Source organism: Pistacia vera, unplaced genomic scaffold (assembly GCF_008641045.1).
Source record: "Pistacia vera cultivar Batoury unplaced genomic scaffold, PisVer_v2 Contig373, whole genome shotgun sequence".
Classification (NCBI taxonomy): domain Eukaryota; kingdom Viridiplantae; phylum Streptophyta; class Magnoliopsida; order Sapindales; family Anacardiaceae; genus Pistacia; species Pistacia vera.
Genome location: NW_022196194.1, coordinates 345,705 through 364,329, shown reverse-complemented (window position 1 = coordinate 364,329; position 18,625 = coordinate 345,705). Strand labels below are relative to the sequence as shown.

Here is an 18,625-nt window from a genome sequence, read left to right as displayed (position 1 = left end):
CAAGCCTTAAATAGGGAGCTGCGATGTCCACAGAATGTTAGTGGATAACGGAAGTGTTATGAACATCCTGTTCCAGTGAGCTTTCGAAAGAATGAAATTGGACCTGAAGCCCGCCTCAATCCCTCTATATGGTTTTACAGGGGATCACCTGATTCCCAAGAGAATGATCTCACTTCCAGTCACACTGGGTGACTTTGACGAGGTGACCAGGGTCATTGAATTCTTGGTAGTGGACTGCCCCTCCGCTTTCAATGGCATCTTAGGGCAACCTCTACTAAGAAGCTTCAAGGTAGTCACTGAAGTTCCCCACCCTGACAGGCATAGGGGAAGTAAGCGGATCTCAGCACGCATCTCGCGACTGCTACGTAAGGGCAGTGCAGATGGCGTGCAAGAGAAAAGGCATCCCTCGTGGCATTCCCAAACAGGCAATGGTGATCAGTCGGATCGAACCACAGCCTAGCCTAGCCGAGGATAAATGAATCCTTGTATCCAAGAATGCCCTTCCAGTAGGCCAGTTGATGATCTATTGGAAGTGTCAATCAACCAGAACAAGCCAAGCCAAGCTGAGTGTTGAGGATTGAAAGCAATCTCAACCCCCAGCTCGCTACTGGCAAGAGGCTTGGACAAGAGAGGTGGTCTTCCGAGGTGTTTTTTTATACTCTGAAAGGCCTGCTCACACTCTATAGTCCATTCAAATTTCTTGTTGGCCCTAAGCACATTGAAAAATGGCAAGCAATGATCTGTTGCCATCGATATTAAGCGGCTTAGAGCTACTATCCTGCCATTCAGGCTCTGAACCTGCTTTTTGTTGGTGGGACTTTTCATGTCGAGAAGAGCTTAGATCTTTTCGGGGTTGATTTCGATTCCCCGTTGGTTAACCATGTACCCTAGGAACTATCTCGAGGATACCCCGAATGAGCATTTGAGAGGGTTGAGCTTCATCCTGTACTTTCGGAGCACGTCAAACATTTCGGCAAGATACGCTATGTGATATGAGGCGACATGCAACTTAACTAGCATATCATCAACATAGACTTCCATTGTTTTGTCGATCTGTTTGGAAAACATATGGTTAACAAACCGTTGGTAAGTTGCCCCAGTGTTCTTCAAGCCGAATGGCATGACCTTGTAACAATACAATCCTCGATCTGTAATGAACGAGGTATGCTCTTCATTTGACGCATACATCAGGATCTGATTATAACCTAAGTAGGCGTCCATAAAGCTCAGCAGCTCATGCCCAGAAGTGACATCAACGAGCTAGTCGATCCTGGGTAGGGGAAAGTTATCCTTCGGACAGGCTTTATTGAGGTCAATGAAGTCAACACAGGTCCTCCATTTGCCTTTTGGGTTTCCTTACTAAGACCGGATTGGCAACCCAGCTCGGGTAAAATGCCTCTCGAATGGACCTGTTCAAGAGGAGCTTATCCACCTCACTTTTCAAGGCGACATAACATTCAGGGTCCATTGCTCTTCTCTTCTGGTGGACTAGCTTGACTGCACTGTCAATGTTAGAGCATGGCATATTATGTTTAGGTTGATCCCGACCATATCGACGTGGGTCCATGCAAAAACATTAACATTTTTTCGAGGAAGCTCGTCAGGTTTTCGATGAGCTGCGAGTTGAGATTACTCCCAATTCTTAACACTTTAGTCGGCTCGCATTCATCGATCAACACCTCAGACATGTCCTCAACTGGCCCGCTATGAGGACACTCCTGGATGCAAGGATCTATATTATCCTCGGCTGGTCCAGGTCGTGGCTCGATCCTGTTGATTGCCATGGCGTGTTCGGGGGCGCCCACTAGCTTCCCATTTCCCTTGCACGCCATCTAGACTGCCCTTATGTAGCAGTCGCGAGATTCTCATTGGGATCCTTGCACTTCCCCGATCCCCGTTAGGGTGGGGAACTTTATTTTCAGATGGTAGATAGAGGTGACAGCCTTGAAATTCCATAGTAGAGGTCGTCCTAGGATGTCGTTGAAGGCGGACGGACAATCTACCACCAAGAACTCCGTCACCTTCGTCACTTCGTTGGTTTCTATTAACGTGATGTGGAGTGCAATCGTTCCCTTGAGAATCAGGTGATCCCCGGTAAAACCATAGAGGGGAGAAGGAGGCAAGCTTCAGGTCTGCCTCGTCTAGTTGCATTCTTACAAAGACTTGCTGGAACAGGATATTCATGGTGCTCCCATTGTCGACCAGCATTCTGTGGACCTCACACTAGCCTATTTTAGGCGCGATGACGAGTGGACCGTCGTGGGGGTGATGTAGTCGCATTGCATCTTTTTCAGAGACTGTAATTTCTTCTTCCCTGCGGATCTTAGCAGGTAACGGCTCCATGCTCATTACACTCAAGGGGTCATAGCGAGCTTCCCAGGCATACCTTTCCTAGGCACCTCGAGAGTTCCCTGTGAGGTGGGACCCTCCAAAATGATCCCTACACAATAGAGCCCCTTATAACCATGGCGCATTTTCCCCTCTTCCTCTTATCTTTTTCCCGAACGAGAGTCAGACTATCGACATACTCTTTGAAGTGCCCTTGTTTGATGAGGTCTTTGATTGCTTACTTAAGAGCCCGACACTCATCAGTGTGATGGCCATTGTCCCGGTGATAGTGACAATACTTTTGCTATTCCTAGCTGAGGGGGGATTTTTCATGGGCTCCGGTTCTCGGCGTAGGATGGCCTCCTCTAATTTATCTAGAATTGTCGATACTAAGGCATTCAAAGAAGTGTACTGACTCTTGTCCCGATCGCGACGAGGAATTGGGGAGTAAGATTTTTTGGGCTCGAATCGATGTTTCTTCCATTTTCACTGATCGTCATTAGCCCAACAGCGATCTGTCCTTCTATTGTTCTCCCCTCGACCGAGAGCACTTGTTGACAGATCGAGGTTGTGGCGATTGAGAGCACCCACAGAATTTTCTATTCGGAGATACTTTTCAGTGAGGTCGTAGAAACGAGTGAGGGAAACGTCACCCTCTGACTGTAGCTCTTTCCATAAGTCAGTTTGGGGGCGAACCCCTACGATAAGGACGGACTCTTCAGAAGTGTGAGTCACTTTGTGGAGTTCGCAGTGAAACCTGTCTATATAAGATTGGAGGGACTCATCCTTTTCCTGCCGTATATTACTCAGATAGCTCAACGGCATTGAGAACTTCATGTTTGCCTAGAAGTGCCTTAAGAATAACGAGCTCATTTGTTGCCATGAGCTTATTGTCCCTGTGGGGAGCAACCTAGACCAGCGCTTGGCATGGGCGGTTAATGTCACTACTAAGCAGCGGCATTTGGCCAAGTCGGAGACTTGGTGGAGTTCCATAAGGTCATTGAACTCGTAGAGGTGGTCCTACAGATCAGAATTTTTGTCAAACGCCTATATGTCAGGCATCCTGAATCTGGACGGGAGAGGAGCAGCTAGTACTACATGAGAGGTAGGGGACGCTTCAGCGACTTTACCCCATTCGTTCTGCTAAGCCTTGAGCTTATGTAATTGTCGCTACAACTCCTCGATCTAAGATAGCAGAGCTATCGAAGGATTACTTTTCGCAACGTGGGTTCCACCCTCACGGTTGCAATTGAGGAAAGACCGAAGGTCGGGCCCTTCCACTACTCGGTCGGAAGCTCCGGCACGACCTCACACATGTTGGCTTGAGCCGTGTGAGGGTAGCGAATAGCTCGGGGAATTTTCCTGACCCCTGCAGTTGTCAGAACTGACCCACGGACGTTGGGGGTTCCGCCGATGGCGGTGGTCGGAACCATTAACTTGAGGAGGCCAAGAGTTCCCCCGGCTTGCACTTTTATGGGTGTGCCCATACGACGTGGCGTGGGATGGCTCAGACTACGACATGTCACCAAGTCGTAATGCCATGGGTATTCTACCTACTGCGCAACCTGTGTTCACTGGCCCTTCGGAGCCTTCTAGTTCACCGGTCGCCACTTGTTTCCCCTTACTTTTATGGCACCACCTTGTTAGATCTGGTGGCATGACCTAGTCCAAACGGTTCAGCCTTCGGCTATGAAAAATTCAGCATGCATGAAGAGTGGTGGAGATGGAGAATGAAAGCATGAAAGCATGGATTAAAAAAACGGTTTACATGCAAAGCTTGGATATGAGATTATACCTACTCCTTTGCTTTGGATTGATGAAGATTAGCTTCAAAAGGATGAAACCTCCACACTTTAACACCACCTTGAGAGGATTAGAGAGTGGCCTTGGCTAGGGAGAGAGAGCTTTTAGTTTGTGTTTGAGTGAACAAGTGAATAATGAACAAAAATGCAACCTTTTGCACTTATATATACTTGGGCTATTTTGCAATTATTTATTTTTCACTTCCAAGCCCAATAAAATCTTATTTTATAAAGGGACCCCACGAATTTAATATGCTACCCTTTGAATAATCAATATTATTCAAGGGCCCATGTAAACTAAACTAGTTTACATTAACAACCCATAAATTTACCCTTTTTACCCTTTAACTATTAAAAGGTTATTTTTGTTCATCTCATTAATCTTAACACTTTAAGATATAATAATTAAATATAATTAATTATTGCTTGACCATTTTAACCCTTAAAATGTCACAAATTGTTTTCTATGTAACTATTACTATAGAAATCCCGTTATTACCCTCGGAAGGTGCTAGCCCTCTTCGGATAATCATTTCTCTCTCTCATCATTCTCTAACTTCTCAAGGCTATTGGTGTGACCATGTAGGTCCACCGTGGATTAGCCGTGAGCCGGTTCTGGATGAATCCGGAAACCCGTCCGGAGGCCCAACGACTATGGTAAACATCTAGCAATGTGCCATAGTCCCTAAACCACGATGAAGAAATACTTCATCGAACCCATTTCAGATCATACGTACCATGCAGGTAAAGTCCCTCCATTGAGATATCCTAATCGAGTATGGATTCATGGAACGTCAAAATCCTAAACTCGATCTTCTACCGAATTGTCGATCAATATGTCCGGAACTTGTCATCACAAACTTACTTTTGTATGACTAATAATAGACTCTGGCCAGAGATTCAGTTTTCCGACATTTATCGATGTTCGTCTAGGAACTCGAATCCGGATGGAGTCAGCGGTACTCCCGATCCTATATTTCCGAGTCAATGGATCCCCTCTTGACCATCGTTCGTTTCCGCATATGAACAACGCATGACCAAATAGGCTTTATTGTACGAAACATGATTAGTCTCGTACTTATACACCGTATGAACCATACGCATCCATATCGGATCCGACTACAATGTCTCAGGTCAAAGGACTACATCGTGCACTGATATAACCAAACGATAAATCATTGACTACATGCTTTTCCAAGTGATTTGTCGTTATTCGGTCACGTTCGAAAAACAGTTCACCAACCGTTAATCCATACCAATGCCCTAGTGACATGACTATCATCGTCATCCGTACTTATATCAACTCATGATATCTTTCGGAAGCATCCGGTATGCCTACTGTACAATATAGTTGCCCAAATTTATATTGCTTCTGCAGGGAACCTTTTTCGATAATTCATTTACCTATTAAATGAATCATCTGGACAATTCATATACATACTTTATTTTAAATGCATGACTGAATAAAGGAAGCAATTTACATATATGAATTGAAGAACTCTTTCTTTTATTATTTATGATATATATAGATACAAGACAAAATACTCTGAAACCGACAACACGAATGGTTTCTAGGGCATACACTAATATACACTAACAGGCTAACCGTTTGGAGAGTATTGTTGAACCTTTCCAGGTAATTCATTATGGTTGGGTCGAGTTGTGAGCTCGAAGGAATATCTACCATGATACTCTGTTGGGCTAGCTGCACTTCAGGAGAAGTGTCATTCTGTACCTGAGGAACTTCCTCGTTGTTGACATTGGGTCGCTCAGTTTTGAAACCGTGAGCCATTGGCTGGTGGACGGAATTGGTCAGAAGTTTCTGATGAAGAGCGGGTACTAAATCACGCCCTCCTTCTAGCACCAAACTGTTGATGCTTGCTTTTGACACCAACTATTCACACTTGCAAAGTGCTAAGTGGACTAAGAAATTACACGTGATGAATTCAAGAGATTTGAAGGTGATACCGAAACGTAAATAAAAGATTGCAAGAGGAGCTTTTATAATGGTTCGGATGCTCAAAAGCGAATCCTACGTCCACTGTGATTATATTAATAGGGGATTACAGTCAGGTCACAGTCAGCGAGCTGAGTTACAATAGCGAGAATGAATGGGTAGAGGCAAAGAGAGAGAGTTTTAGATGGTGAATGTGCCAATCCTATAAAAAAAAAAAAAAAAAAACACCCACCCCAAAAGCTTAAGCAAAAAGCAAGCTATATAAAACCATTTCAAATCCAAAATCACTTTCCTAATCCTTCTTTTAACTTTTCTTCTTTACTAATTCTTATAACTTGTCTTTTCTTTACTTATGATTAAAAAAACAACAAAATAAACAAAGAATAGTTATTTAATTAGTTTTATTATTTATTAATTTAAAACATATATATTATAAATTAATAAATAAACAAAATGCTCATAATGATACCACGGGTCTCCTTTGTTAGATTCGTTCAGCACAAAATAGTTTTTAGTGCAGCAGTGGTGAAATAATACAGAGCCGCTTCCAAACGTGGGTTAATTTTTAATGCCTCCCCAATTTTTAATTTTTAATAAGAGAGAGTTATTATTTGCAGTAGCTAGCATCCGATGAAGACATAATAAAGAACTTCGACAGTTTCAGTTTTATTCATTATCTTGCATCAGCATCTGTACATTAATTAATCAGCAACTTGTTTTGGTCAATATACTATGGCGATTGTTAAATAGTTGACGTTGATTTATTTGAAAGAAAATGGAAGCTCAACTGCTCATTAAAGAATTTGATAGAGGACTGGTCAGTTTTGTGATTTTGTCATAAGAAAACAACTTTAATACAGAGCAGCTTCCAAACGTTAGGTATTTTGTAGAGATTGCGAGAGTTATAAACGCAAGAGAGTCAACACGGCTGCCATCTTTGAAGTTGAGTGATTAAGAGGCCGGCATTCCCTGAATTTGGTCAAAGTTGATTAAGAGGCCGACAAAACACGCCTGCCATCTTTGAAGGCGAGTGATTATTTATAAAAAAAAAACACCAACTTTGAAACTCATGAAACAGATGATGCAGCAAAGTAATAACGAGTTCGCAATTTTTAATTTTGAATAAGAGAGAGTTACTATTTGCAGTAGCTAGCATCCGATGAAGACATAATAAATAAAGTTTTGTGATTTTGTCATAAGAAAACAACTTTAAAAATTCTATTAAAATAAAAAAAATTACTTGACCAAATACGTGCTTTGGGTTGTTGTGCGAATTTACGTGCTGTAGAATCTTTCACCTATACAAAGATAAAGATGGAAGCTATATATAAAGCGAATTTCCATTTCCCCTGTATGCATGGAAAATGATAGAATCACCAAAAATTACACACGAATCTATGCATCGAATAATGTGACAAAATCTTAACCGTTGATTGATATTAACTTATAATGAATCAATGGTCAGAATTACATCACATCATTCGACGCACGAATTCGTTGCACATCCTTCGGTAATTGTAGCATTACTCTTTATGCATAACATAAACTATATCGTTAGGTATTTTGTGGAGATTGCGAGAGTTATAAACGCAACAGAATCAACGAAAAACAAAAATATAGGGTTTGGTTTTTACTAGAATCAGAAAACTGACTGGCCTTGCTTTGTTTATGATTGCAGAGCTAACATGAAATTAACACTCTCTGCAGAGGAGGGTACGTTTATTCTCTCTCACATGCCTTTTTTTTTTTTTTTCAGTTTCTTTAATAGTGTATTCTGATTATGTCCTTTCTTTGTTTCAAAATTGTTGCTTCTTGCTAGGGTTCTCAGGTTGAGTTTTGGGTTCTTTTATAAACTGTCACATTTTGGGTTTATTTGTTTCAAAATCTAGTGTAGTATTTCCCAATGTTCTCCACCATAAGCAAAGCTATCACCCAGCAAAACCTATTATCATCAGCAGAAAAAACTGCCAATAGTGATGACATTTTGACTGAAATATTCCTTTGCCTCCCACTCAAATCCTTGGTTACATTCAGATATGTATCAAAACATTGGCTTTCTCTCATCTCCCACCCCAACTTTTCACTCCGCTTACACCTTAAACCTAGACCCATCTCTGGCCTCATTTTGCGTTCAAAATCCAGCCCTAAAAATCCTAAATATGACTTGATTAATCTTAATTCCGATCCCTTTGTTGCGCCCTTTAGATCTTTCTCCCTTCCACCAAGTTTGGTTGTCCTGCAATCTTGTAATGGTCTATTGTTATGTGGCAGTCCCAAATGGTGCAACCCTACCTGCAACTGTTACATTATCAATCCCATTACTAAGAAATACACCGAACTTCCGGGGGCTTTCAGAACCGCCCGTGGATCTTTTAGAGCCATTTTAGGAATTAACTTGGCATTTGATCCTTCAATCTCATCATATTACAAAGTCATTTGTGTAACTGCCCTTGGGGGCCACTGTCAGATACAGATTTACTCATCAAAAACAGGGGATTGGACTCCATCTACTGGTAAATTCTGGGCAAAATGTGGTATGACATTTAAGGATGGTGTTTTTTGGAATGGTGGCATTCATTGGATTAGTTCTGAAAGAACTTCTTTATATTTCAATGTTAACGAAGAGAAACTACAAGAAATGCCAATGCCTTGTATTCGTGATAGATCCTCTGAGAGGAGGTTTATGTACTTTGGAGAGTCTCGGGGTCATTTGCATCTCATTGAGATTTATAGTCTACGCGATGTTATATTTGATGTTTATGAAATGGAAAGAGACTACTCTGGGTGGGTTATGAAGTATCATGTTGATCTCAGAGAAGTTGCAATCGCATTTCCAGAGATGGTGAGAAGTTATATTGGTCTAGGGAACTATTATGAGAAGTATTCAATACTGTGTGTTGTAAGGGAAGAGAAGGATGAAGATTCGTACATGGTGATACACGTACCTAAGAAGGCAATACGTTACAATTTCAAGGATAGAACTTTCAAGAAGCTTCATGATTTTGAGCCAGGTTTTGATGATACAATACAACATAACTGTTTTAGTGCTTTTCAGTACACTGAGAGTCTCGCTCATGTTTGATAATGTTTCTGTTCAAGTTCGCTCAGGGAATTGTGGTCTTCAATTACATCATTTATGAGTAATTACAAATGCTGCAATCATATCTATTATACCAACATATAGAATAAACCAAACAGAAATTTATAATTTCTTTTACTAAATTTATTATATCTAATTTCTTACTCCTGTTTGTATTTATTAACTCTCATTTTATTTGAATTTCCTTTTAGCCCGTCCGTAGGCCATAAATATTCGCCAAAATTTTATTTTAGATATCCCAACACTTAAGGGTGCATTTGGCAGGACTGAATATTTCGTAATGTATAATTAATTATTTTAATACAAATATAATTACGTAAAATATTTTAAATTATTGAATTATTAAAAAAAATTATAATAAATATCTCAACAAAAATTTTGAAAATTAAAAAAAAAAGTTACACTAAGATTTTTTAAGTATTATAAAATAATTTTTTAATGAAAATTGCTTTTTAAAAAAATAAAACAATGAATGTGACAAGTAGTTCTGACTTCTGAGTATACCCGTGGGGGCTTCTTTGAGTCTAATAAACCGCCAAATTGCGCTCAAACATGAAAGTATGAAACATGTGACAGAAAAAAAGAAAAAAAAAAAAAAGAATAACTGTAGTAGAACTGTTCACCCGCTTGATGTAATCCAGTACACCCTAAAGAATTATTAATCGTTACTTATTCGTCTCCAGTGTAACGATTCATATCTGATGACTGTCAATGATCAGAGTGCTCATAACCAAGCCTGGTAATGAAGATTACTGAATCTAGAGTCAATATCTCAGGAATCATTGTGGCTTGAGATTAGGTTTTTTGTCTAGTATGGTGAAACCAGTTAGTAAAAGTAGTTATATTTTCCGAATTACGTCCCTTATTGTATGTCTGTGTTGTTCATTTGTTCATTTATTGTGTTTCTGATTATATCCAAACCATGTTGTTGAATCTTTGTGTAGGGTTCTTCGTCGATTTCTGCGCACACCAATTGCTTGATAAATTGCGCGCATAGCTTTCTCCGACCGTGCTTTCCTCAAAAGGAACCATAACTGAATCCAGCATACTTATCACCACCTCCTCAGCAGAAACAATTGCAAACAATGATCATCTTTTTACGGAACTACTTGTTTGCCTCCCAATCAAATCTTTGATCTCATTTATGTCTGTTTCCAAACATTGGCCGTCCCTCATCTCCAATCCCAATTTCTCCCTCCGCCTAAACCCTGTCCCCAGACCCATCATTGTCCTCTTTACCTCGTGCCGCAACACTCCAGGATATCATTTAATCAATCTTGGTTCCAGTCCTCCTTCCCTCTTTGAATTTCTCTCTATTGGAAACTACCCACTCGTCACCGTTTTTAAGCAATCTTGCTATGGTCTATTATTGGGCCGCTGTTTGCTAGTAACAGATAAGTCTAGTTGCCAATTCTCTGGGTATTATGTTTACAACCCCACTACACAGCAATACACTAGGATTCCTGGACTCGTTGTTGATGGTTGCAGATTGTCTTCTTTGAGTTTTTAACTTAGCATTTGATCCTTCAAAGTCACCTCATTACCGCGTCATTTGCGTAAGATATTTGTGAGAATTTAGTAGAACACAGTAATCAGATAGAGATTTGCATTTACTCATCAAAAACTGGGATTTGGAGGCTATCTGGTGGTACATTCATTACTCGACATCTTAAATTCTGGGGTGGGGTTTTCTGGAGTGGTGCCATTCATTGGATTAATGCTTGGGACACATCTTTTATATTTCAACATCGATAAAGAGAAAATAGGAAAAGTTCCACTGCCTGTTATGCCCGATGGATGGGGATGGCATGAGAGGAACACCTCGTATTCCAGAGAGTCTTGAGGACATTTTCATCTTATTAAATCCTATTATAGTCTGTGTAATGTCTATGAAATGGAAAAAGACTGCTCCGGGTGGTTCATGAAGATCTTCGTTCAGTTGTAACTCCATTCCCTGAGATGATGAGGAGCTGTGCTGATCAAGGAAGCTTGATTAACCCTAAAATTTGACTATTATGTGTTGTAAGGGAAGAAAATGACGAAGACTTTTATTTGGTGTTGCACTTAGCTATGAAGGTAATACGATATAATTTCTAAGGGTAAGACTTTCAAAAAGATCCATGATTTCGCTCCAAGTGAGTATGAAATTAAAGCTGGAAGTGGAAACGTAGTTGCATTAGATTTTGGAGGGATTGATGCTATTCAACACATAGAGAATCTTGCTTGTGTTTGATGACGTTTCTGTTCAAGGTACGGTTTTGTGTGATTAAAGGATTTATTACTCTTCTTTTTTTAATTTCAGGTATTTAAATTTAACATTTATCTTTGTAGTGGATAACAATTTAAAATGTTTATGTTCAATTTGAATTATGATGTGCACTTGTTACAGTTATAGTTGTTCAATTGAAAAGGAGGAAAAGATATCAGGTTGGTTTCTTATAAGATTCTTGAGGACATTGTTTTGTCCATCTTCGGATTTATTGTATGTGAGTTGCTACAAGATTTTTGCCCAGAAATGTTTGTTCATCCTACGGTACTATCCTGTGTTGCACTTGGGAAGCAACATCTTAACCTAATCTACAAAACTTAAATAAGGCATATAAGCCGCATGATTATCATTTCCTGTCTTACAGAAGGTAGAAGTTGCCATGAGAAATGAATGTTTCCTTGTAAGTTATAAGGCAGACGGAACATTTGTGAAATATTGCTCTTGGAAAATCTTTTGAACCCAAACATCGTGAAATTGAATAAGACTGACAAAAGACGCCAATTTTATCTTTTTTGAAACTCATTAAAGAAATAATGCTTCAAAGTGATGAGTTCGCAATATTCTTATTGGAAATAAGAGATCATCAATATTCGCAGTGTAATCTGGTGTTGGGTTTCTTCGGCCCGAAGCCAGATTTAAGAACTTTATTCTGTGTCTTGCCTCCATAAATGTCATCATGATCCGTCTATTCAGCAGTTTGTTTATTTTTAACTTGCTCAATACACCATGGCATATTTAAGAGTTTTGAAAATACAGCTCATTCTGTATCTTGCTCTACTCTATTGGCATTGTCACCTCTCTATATTCAACAGTGGGTTCATTTTTTTACTTGGTCACTACGTTTTTCTTATAGGTGACCCTTATCGGAAAAATGTAGAATATTGACAGCTCTGAGACTGTAATGATTTGGTAGAGGAGGATTGTTCATTTTTTTATAAAAGTAAACAGTTTTAAGGAATCATATTAAACTGCAAATTTGGAGAAAATAGGAAAGTAAAAAAGAAACGTTGACCAAAGACTAGCTTCAGTTTTTCTGTGAACTTTCTTTCTGCCCAATCTTTCTGTTTGTTTGACACTCCCAAGTGAAGAACCTAGCTATAAGAATCGTTTCCAGTTCTTCAGAAAAGATAGCCAGGCTGAAGTAGAACGTAAAGTCTAACTCTGAATTCGCCTCTTTATGCGCGGCCTTAGCTGTAAAGAATATTATTTCGTCAATCTTAGCTCTAGTCCTTCCCCCGCTACCTTTAAATATCTCACTTTTGGTAACAACCCATCGGATTTCGAGATCACCATCTGGCAATCTTGCAATGGTCTGTTATTATGTAGCAGGTCTAATCGCAAAAAACCCGATGACCACTATGTTTACAACCCCACCACACAGGAATACACTATGCTTCCTCCACCCCCTCTTGGTACTGGAGTCTGTTATTTTGGTTTTAATTTAGCATTTGATCCTTCAAAATCACCCCATTACACAATCATTTGTGTGAAAAATTGTAATGATTTTGAAGATGACAGTTATCAGATAGAGATTTTCTCATCGAAAACGCGGACATGGAGACCATCAAGAGCTACTTTCATTCTTTCATGTTATGCAAGTTTCATGGATGTTGTCTATTGGAACGGTTCCATTCACTGGATTAATGAGCAGGGCCCGTCTTTACATTTCAACATTGATACAGAGGAAGTACAAGAAATGCCCGTGCCTCCAATTCCTGATGAACAATACTGGAGGAGTTTTTATTACTTTGGAGTTTCTCGAGACCATTTGAATCTTATTGAGAATTATGCTCCCTTTGCTGCTCTATTTAATGTTTATGAAATGAAGAATGATTACTCTGGGTGGTTCATAAAGTATCGCGTTGACCTTCGTCAAGCTGCAACAACATTTCCTGAGATGATTAGGAGCCATGTTGATGCAGAGCACATTCAATACTATAAAATTTCGACAATATGTGTAGTAAGGGAAGAAAATGAAGAGGAATCATATTTGATGGTGGACATACCTGCGAAGGTAATACGTTACAATTTCAACGATAAGAGTTTCAAGAAGATTTATGATTTGAATTTGAATTTGAGAGTCCTTTTGATGAAGGTTATATAACTGGAGTCGAATTTGCATGAATCGATACTTTTAAACACATAGAAAGTCTTGCATGTGTTTGATGATATTTCTGTTCATAAGTCTGCTACTCTCAGGTCTTAAATTTCAATATATATGTTCATGATGATGAATAATACAGATTATTATTTTGACTCAATTCTTCTAGTTCAATTAGAAAGCAGTTTGCTTTGATTCGCTTAGTTCCTTGGCTTGCAACTTCTAGTTGAGCAGTTTAAATTTCAATTACAGAACAGGTCCAGCTAATAAACATCAAGTTGGTTTCTCGAATGCTGTGTTCATCTTCAATATTTTATTGGATGTGTGATGGTGATATTAGGACGTATGGTTTTCCTGTATGCTGTCACAATGATAGCCTACACATCTCTAAATATTGTCATTGCTTATGTGGGAACATTGCATAATATTTTTATTGTGATTCTAAAAACCCTATTGAATCCCAGCAGTCTTTTGAACTACATAAAACGCTGAGTCGGATACCTTGAAGGTCATTAAACAAATTAATAATGTTGCTAAGCAAAATTTGCAATTAGTATTGTTTTAAGTTTTAATACCACAATCTGACTGACTATTCGAAATTCCTAAACAGAACATTAACAACCATTTTGCACCCCAACATTATTTGAGTTGGTTGGTATTGCCTGCGGGATTCCCACATGGGGATAGCTTCTCTAATCTCTAATGGCATTATGATCTAACTATGGCATATCTTTTTTTTCTGGTATTGGTTAATATGTTCAATTTGATTCATGATGCACTTCTTATGGCATAGAGGAAGCATTTTAACCTAGTCTACAACACTTAAATAAGGCATATAAACCTCAGGAATATCGTTTCTTGTTACTGAAGGCAGAAGTTGTCATGAGAAATTAATGTTTGAAAAACACTTTTGAAACAAGATTATGCTTCAAAGTAGTGAGTTTCTTTGCAATATTGTTATTTTAAATAAGAGCATCAATATTTGCTGCGGCATCTGGTGATGGGTTTCCTGCCATATTTAAGAATTTTATTTTGTATCTTGCCTCTAATTATATTCTATAAGCTCTATTGTACAAAGCTTTTATAAGCCATGAGTTCTTTTTCGAGAAGCCCTACCAAATATGGTATAATATATTGCCTCTATATATAACTATGTGACTGTTTTAAAATATAAATTTTAACTATTATATAGTATAATATATTGAAAAGTTTGGATTGTATATTCAAGTAGAGATCAGTAATGATACAATAATTTTTTTTTTTTTTTATTTTAACCTCATCGATGGTAAATTAAGTTTAAAAACTAAATATTCAAACAAATTAGGAAATAATCAAAAAGTAAATTTAATTATTTGCCCAAAAAAAAAATTTGAGTAATAAAACTATAAATGTTATAAAATTTGTACAATGAACTATAAATAATTATTTAAAATAAACTAGATAAAAAGAATAAGAAATATGAATTCAATTATTTTTAACAAAATAAATTATAATTAAAATATATATTATAATAACAAAATCCATTACACTTTTACACAGCTAATTCTGAATGTTGCTTCTCTAATGCGGCTAATGCCATTCAACTTTTACTTGGTCGCTACGTTTTTGTAAGAGGTAAGGTAACCCTGATCAGAAAAAAGTAGAATATTGACACTTGACAGCTGAAATGATTTGGTAGAGGAGGATTGTTCGGTTTTATATATGAATCTCGACAAAATATAAAAGAAAACGTTGACCAAAGATTCGCTTTCCGTTGTTTTGTGAAATTTCTTGCTGCCCAAACTTTCTGACACGCCCAGGTGAAGAACAAAGCCATAAGAATCTTTTCCACTCTTCCACAAATGAAAACCAGGCTGAAGTTGTACAACATAACCTCTGAATTCGGCTACTCTTTTTCCACCATGAAAACAAGCTCAGTCTCAACTATCACCACCTCCTTCTCTTCCCAACACCAAGCATCAATGTCAGCAGAAATCATTGCAAACAATGATGATCTTTTAACGGAAATACTTCTTTGCCTTCCACTCAAATCTTTGGTGAAATTCAAATCTGTATCCAAACACTGGCTGTCCCTCATCTCCAATCCCAACTTTTCACTCCGCTTCAGCCTTATCCCTCAACCCATCACTGGCCTCTTTATGCGCGGCCTTAGCTGTAAAGAATATTATTTCATCAATTTTAGCTCTAGTCCTTCTCCTGCTCCCTTTAAATATCTCACTTTTGGTAATAACCCATCAGATTTCGAGATCACCATCAGGCAATCTTGCAATGGTCTATTATTATGTAGCAGGTCTAATAGCAAAAAACCCGATGACCATTATGTTTACAACCCCAGCACTCAGGAGTACACTATGCTTCCTCCACCCCCTCTTGATACTGGAGTCTGTTATTTTGGTTTTAATTTAGCATTTGATCCTTTAAAATCACCCCATTACACAATCATTTGTGTGAAAAATTGTAATAATTTTGAAGATGACAGTTATCAGATAGATATTTTCTCATCGAAAACGCGGACATGGAGACTATCAAGAGCTACTTTCATTGTTTCATATTATGCAAGTTTCACGGATGGTGTCTATTGGAACGGTTTCATTCACTGGATTAATGAGCAGGGCCCGTCTTTACATTTCAACATTGATAAAGAGGAAGTACAAGAAATGCCCGTGCCTCCTATTCCTGATGGACAATACTGGAGGAGTTTTTATTACTTGGGAGTTTCTCGAGACCATTTGCATCTTATTGAGAATTATGCTCCCTGTGCTGCTCTGTTTAATGTTTATGAAATGGAGAATGATTACTCTGGGTGGTTCATAAAGTATCGCGTTGACCTTCGTCAAGCTGCAACAACATTTCCTGAGATGATTAGGAGCCATATTAATCCAGAGCACATTCAACACTATAAAATTTCGACAATATGTGTTGTAAGGGAAGAAAATGAGGAGGAATCTTATTTGGTAGTGCACATACCTGGAAAGGTAGTACGTTACAATTTCAACGATAAGAGTTTCAAGAAGATTTATGATTTTGTTGAAAATGAAATTGAATGTGAGAGTCCTTTTGGTGAAGCTTATGTAACTGCAGTCGAATTTGCACGAATCCGTGCTTTTCAACACAGAGAAAGTCTTGCTTATGTTTAATGATGTTGCTGCTCATAAGTCTGCTACTCTTACCTAGTGAATTCAGATCTAGAATTTCAATATATATGTTCATGATGATGAATAATGCAGATTTTTATTTATGACTCAATTCTTATTAAACATCAAGTAGGTTTCTCAGAATGTTGTGTTCATCTTCAAAATTTATTTGATGTGTGATAGGAACGGATAGAAAATAGGCTAGGTAGTGGGCTTTTGATAATAATTGGGTTGGACAATAGGTCTTTCATGGCTTGGGTTCTCTTTGAAAAATTGACTTACCAAGCCTTTATCAAGCCTTTACAAACCCCATGTGGGATCCTAATAATGTGTCATTGTAATATTAGGACGATTGGTTTAATCAATAGTGCTGCTGTCAAAATGATAGCCTACACATCCCTAAATATTGTCATTGCTTCTGTGGGAGCATTTTGCAAAATATTTTTACCGTAATTGTAAAAGCCCTATTGAATCCCAGCTGTCTCTTCGGATTTGAAATACATAAAAACGTTTCCTTATGAAAATAGTTGGATACCTTGAAGCTCATTACACAAATCATATTGTTGCTGAGCAAAATTTGCAATTAATTATTGTTTTAACACCAACACTCTTAACTCACTACACGAAATTCCTAAACAGATCAAATGTAACAAGTAAAATAAGGGATTTATCATTTTGACTTCCATTTTGCACCCCAACATTATTTGAGCCGGTTGGTATTGCCAGCGGGATTCCCACACAGCGTGTCTTTTTTTCTTGTATTGGTTAATAATTAAAAATGTTTATGTTCAATACGAGTCATGTTGTGCGGTCAATCCGGAAAAGATAATTCCCTATTAAGAGAGAAGATGTTTAAATTTACTCAATTTGGAAGGAAGATATTCAGATTGACTTAAACTCCAACTAAGATAGCCGAAGATCATGCAACTTCCTAATTCTACTTATTTGAATCTTATCTCAACTCTATCATGTAAATGGGTGCTATATAAACTCATCATAACTTGTTTTCAGGAGGGGTGGGCAATTGTTCTAAGCAAATTTTCCTAGAAATTATACTGTTCTTTGTAAGCTCTCAAAAGCAATAAGATAACAGTAGACGTAGGCTGAAGTTCTAACTTGCCGAACCACTTTAAAAATTGTCTTGTGTTCTTGTTTATGATTCTTTCTTTTTTGTTCATTGCTAATTTTCATTAAATCACACGTAAGATTTTGAGGGCATTGTTCTGTTGCAAAAAATCTAAGTGTGGCAATTTGTCGAACACTTGGAGTAGGAAAGTTAACCAAGAATCTTAAGGTTAGAACAATTATGTCCTAACCTAAATGATTATAAAATATTAACAATATAAAAAGTAACGATCAAAACAAACAAAACAAATCGACACAGTGACATACATGATTCGGCTAAATGACTTACATCAACGAGCGATAATGATGGTTTAATGATTTGACTATATGAAGAATATGACACTTTGTCACTTATAATAGTCAACTATACAATTTTTCACTCAATCTCAAGCCAAATTCAATGTTTGAGGCTTATCCATCCAAGTCTTCCAAGAGCACAAACCCTAATCTCTCCACATATAAGCTCTCAAAGTCAGTCTACACTTTAAACTATACTTATTGATAAAGACGTAAAGTGTTTACTTCTCTCTAAAATTAAACCTTTGTTGCTTCTTTCCTTTGTCCCAAAAAAAGAGTTAGCCAATTTTAATTCTTTTTTTCTTTTAACCTTCTCCTCATAATTTCTTTTTCATATTTTAAGAACCAAAGAGTTACACGCTCCAATCTTACAATTCCTAAGTACTTTTAATTTATTTAATATTTTTTAAAATTTTAACAATTGGTTATTGATGTATGATGAAAATAAGAACGATGAATTGTTGATAAAATTCATAAGTGTTCGAATAATAACCGCAATGGATATATTGTAG

At 38.0% G+C, this 18,625-nt stretch overlaps 2 protein-coding genes across 5 annotated transcripts; both read left to right on the top strand.

Annotated features, from left to right (window-relative positions):
* Positions 1-7,492: 7,492 nt before the first annotated feature.
* LOC116140499 (F-box protein At5g07610-like) lies at positions 7,493-11,616 on the top strand. 4 transcript variants are annotated; one of them, XM_031426127.1, is made up of 2 exons: positions 7,493-7,800; positions 7,916-9,309. In XM_031426127.1, exon 2 carries the CDS (start codon positions 7,991-7,993, stop codon positions 9,167-9,169), a length of 1,179 nt encoding a protein of 392 aa, XP_031281987.1. In that variant the 5' UTR covers positions 7,493-7,800; positions 7,916-7,990; the 3' UTR covers positions 9,170-9,309. The 4 variants fall into 4 exon arrangements, 3 of the variants coding, with proteins under 3 accessions (XP_031281987.1, XP_031281986.1, XP_031281988.1); XM_031426126.1 differs by having other exon boundaries at positions 7,907-9,309; XM_031426128.1 differs by lacking the exon at positions 7,493-7,800 and adding an exon at positions 10,132-11,616 and having other exon boundaries at positions 7,839-9,098.
* Positions 11,617-11,958: 342 nt separating this feature from the next.
* LOC116140501 (F-box protein At5g07610-like) lies at positions 11,959-16,188 on the top strand. Its single transcript, XM_031426129.1, has 2 exons — positions 11,959-13,470; positions 16,037-16,188. Exons 1-2 carry the CDS (start codon positions 12,634-12,636, stop codon positions 16,160-16,162), a joined length of 963 nt encoding a protein of 320 aa, XP_031281989.1. The 5' UTR covers positions 11,959-12,633; the 3' UTR covers positions 16,163-16,188.
* Positions 16,189-18,625: the final 2,437 nt, after the last annotated feature.

Coding starts and splice junctions, on each gene's coding strand:
- LOC116140499 (XM_031426127.1), top strand. CDS start 7,991: ATGTTCTCCACCATAAGCAAAGCTATCACCCAGCAAAACCTATTATCA.
- LOC116140501 (XM_031426129.1), top strand. CDS start 12,634: ATGCGCGGCCTTAGCTGTAAAGAATATTATTTCGTCAATCTTAGCTCT. Junction 13,471..16,036: donor TGGTGGACATACCTGCGAAG/GTAATACGTTAC, acceptor TGAAGATGACAG/TTATCAGATAGATATTTTCT.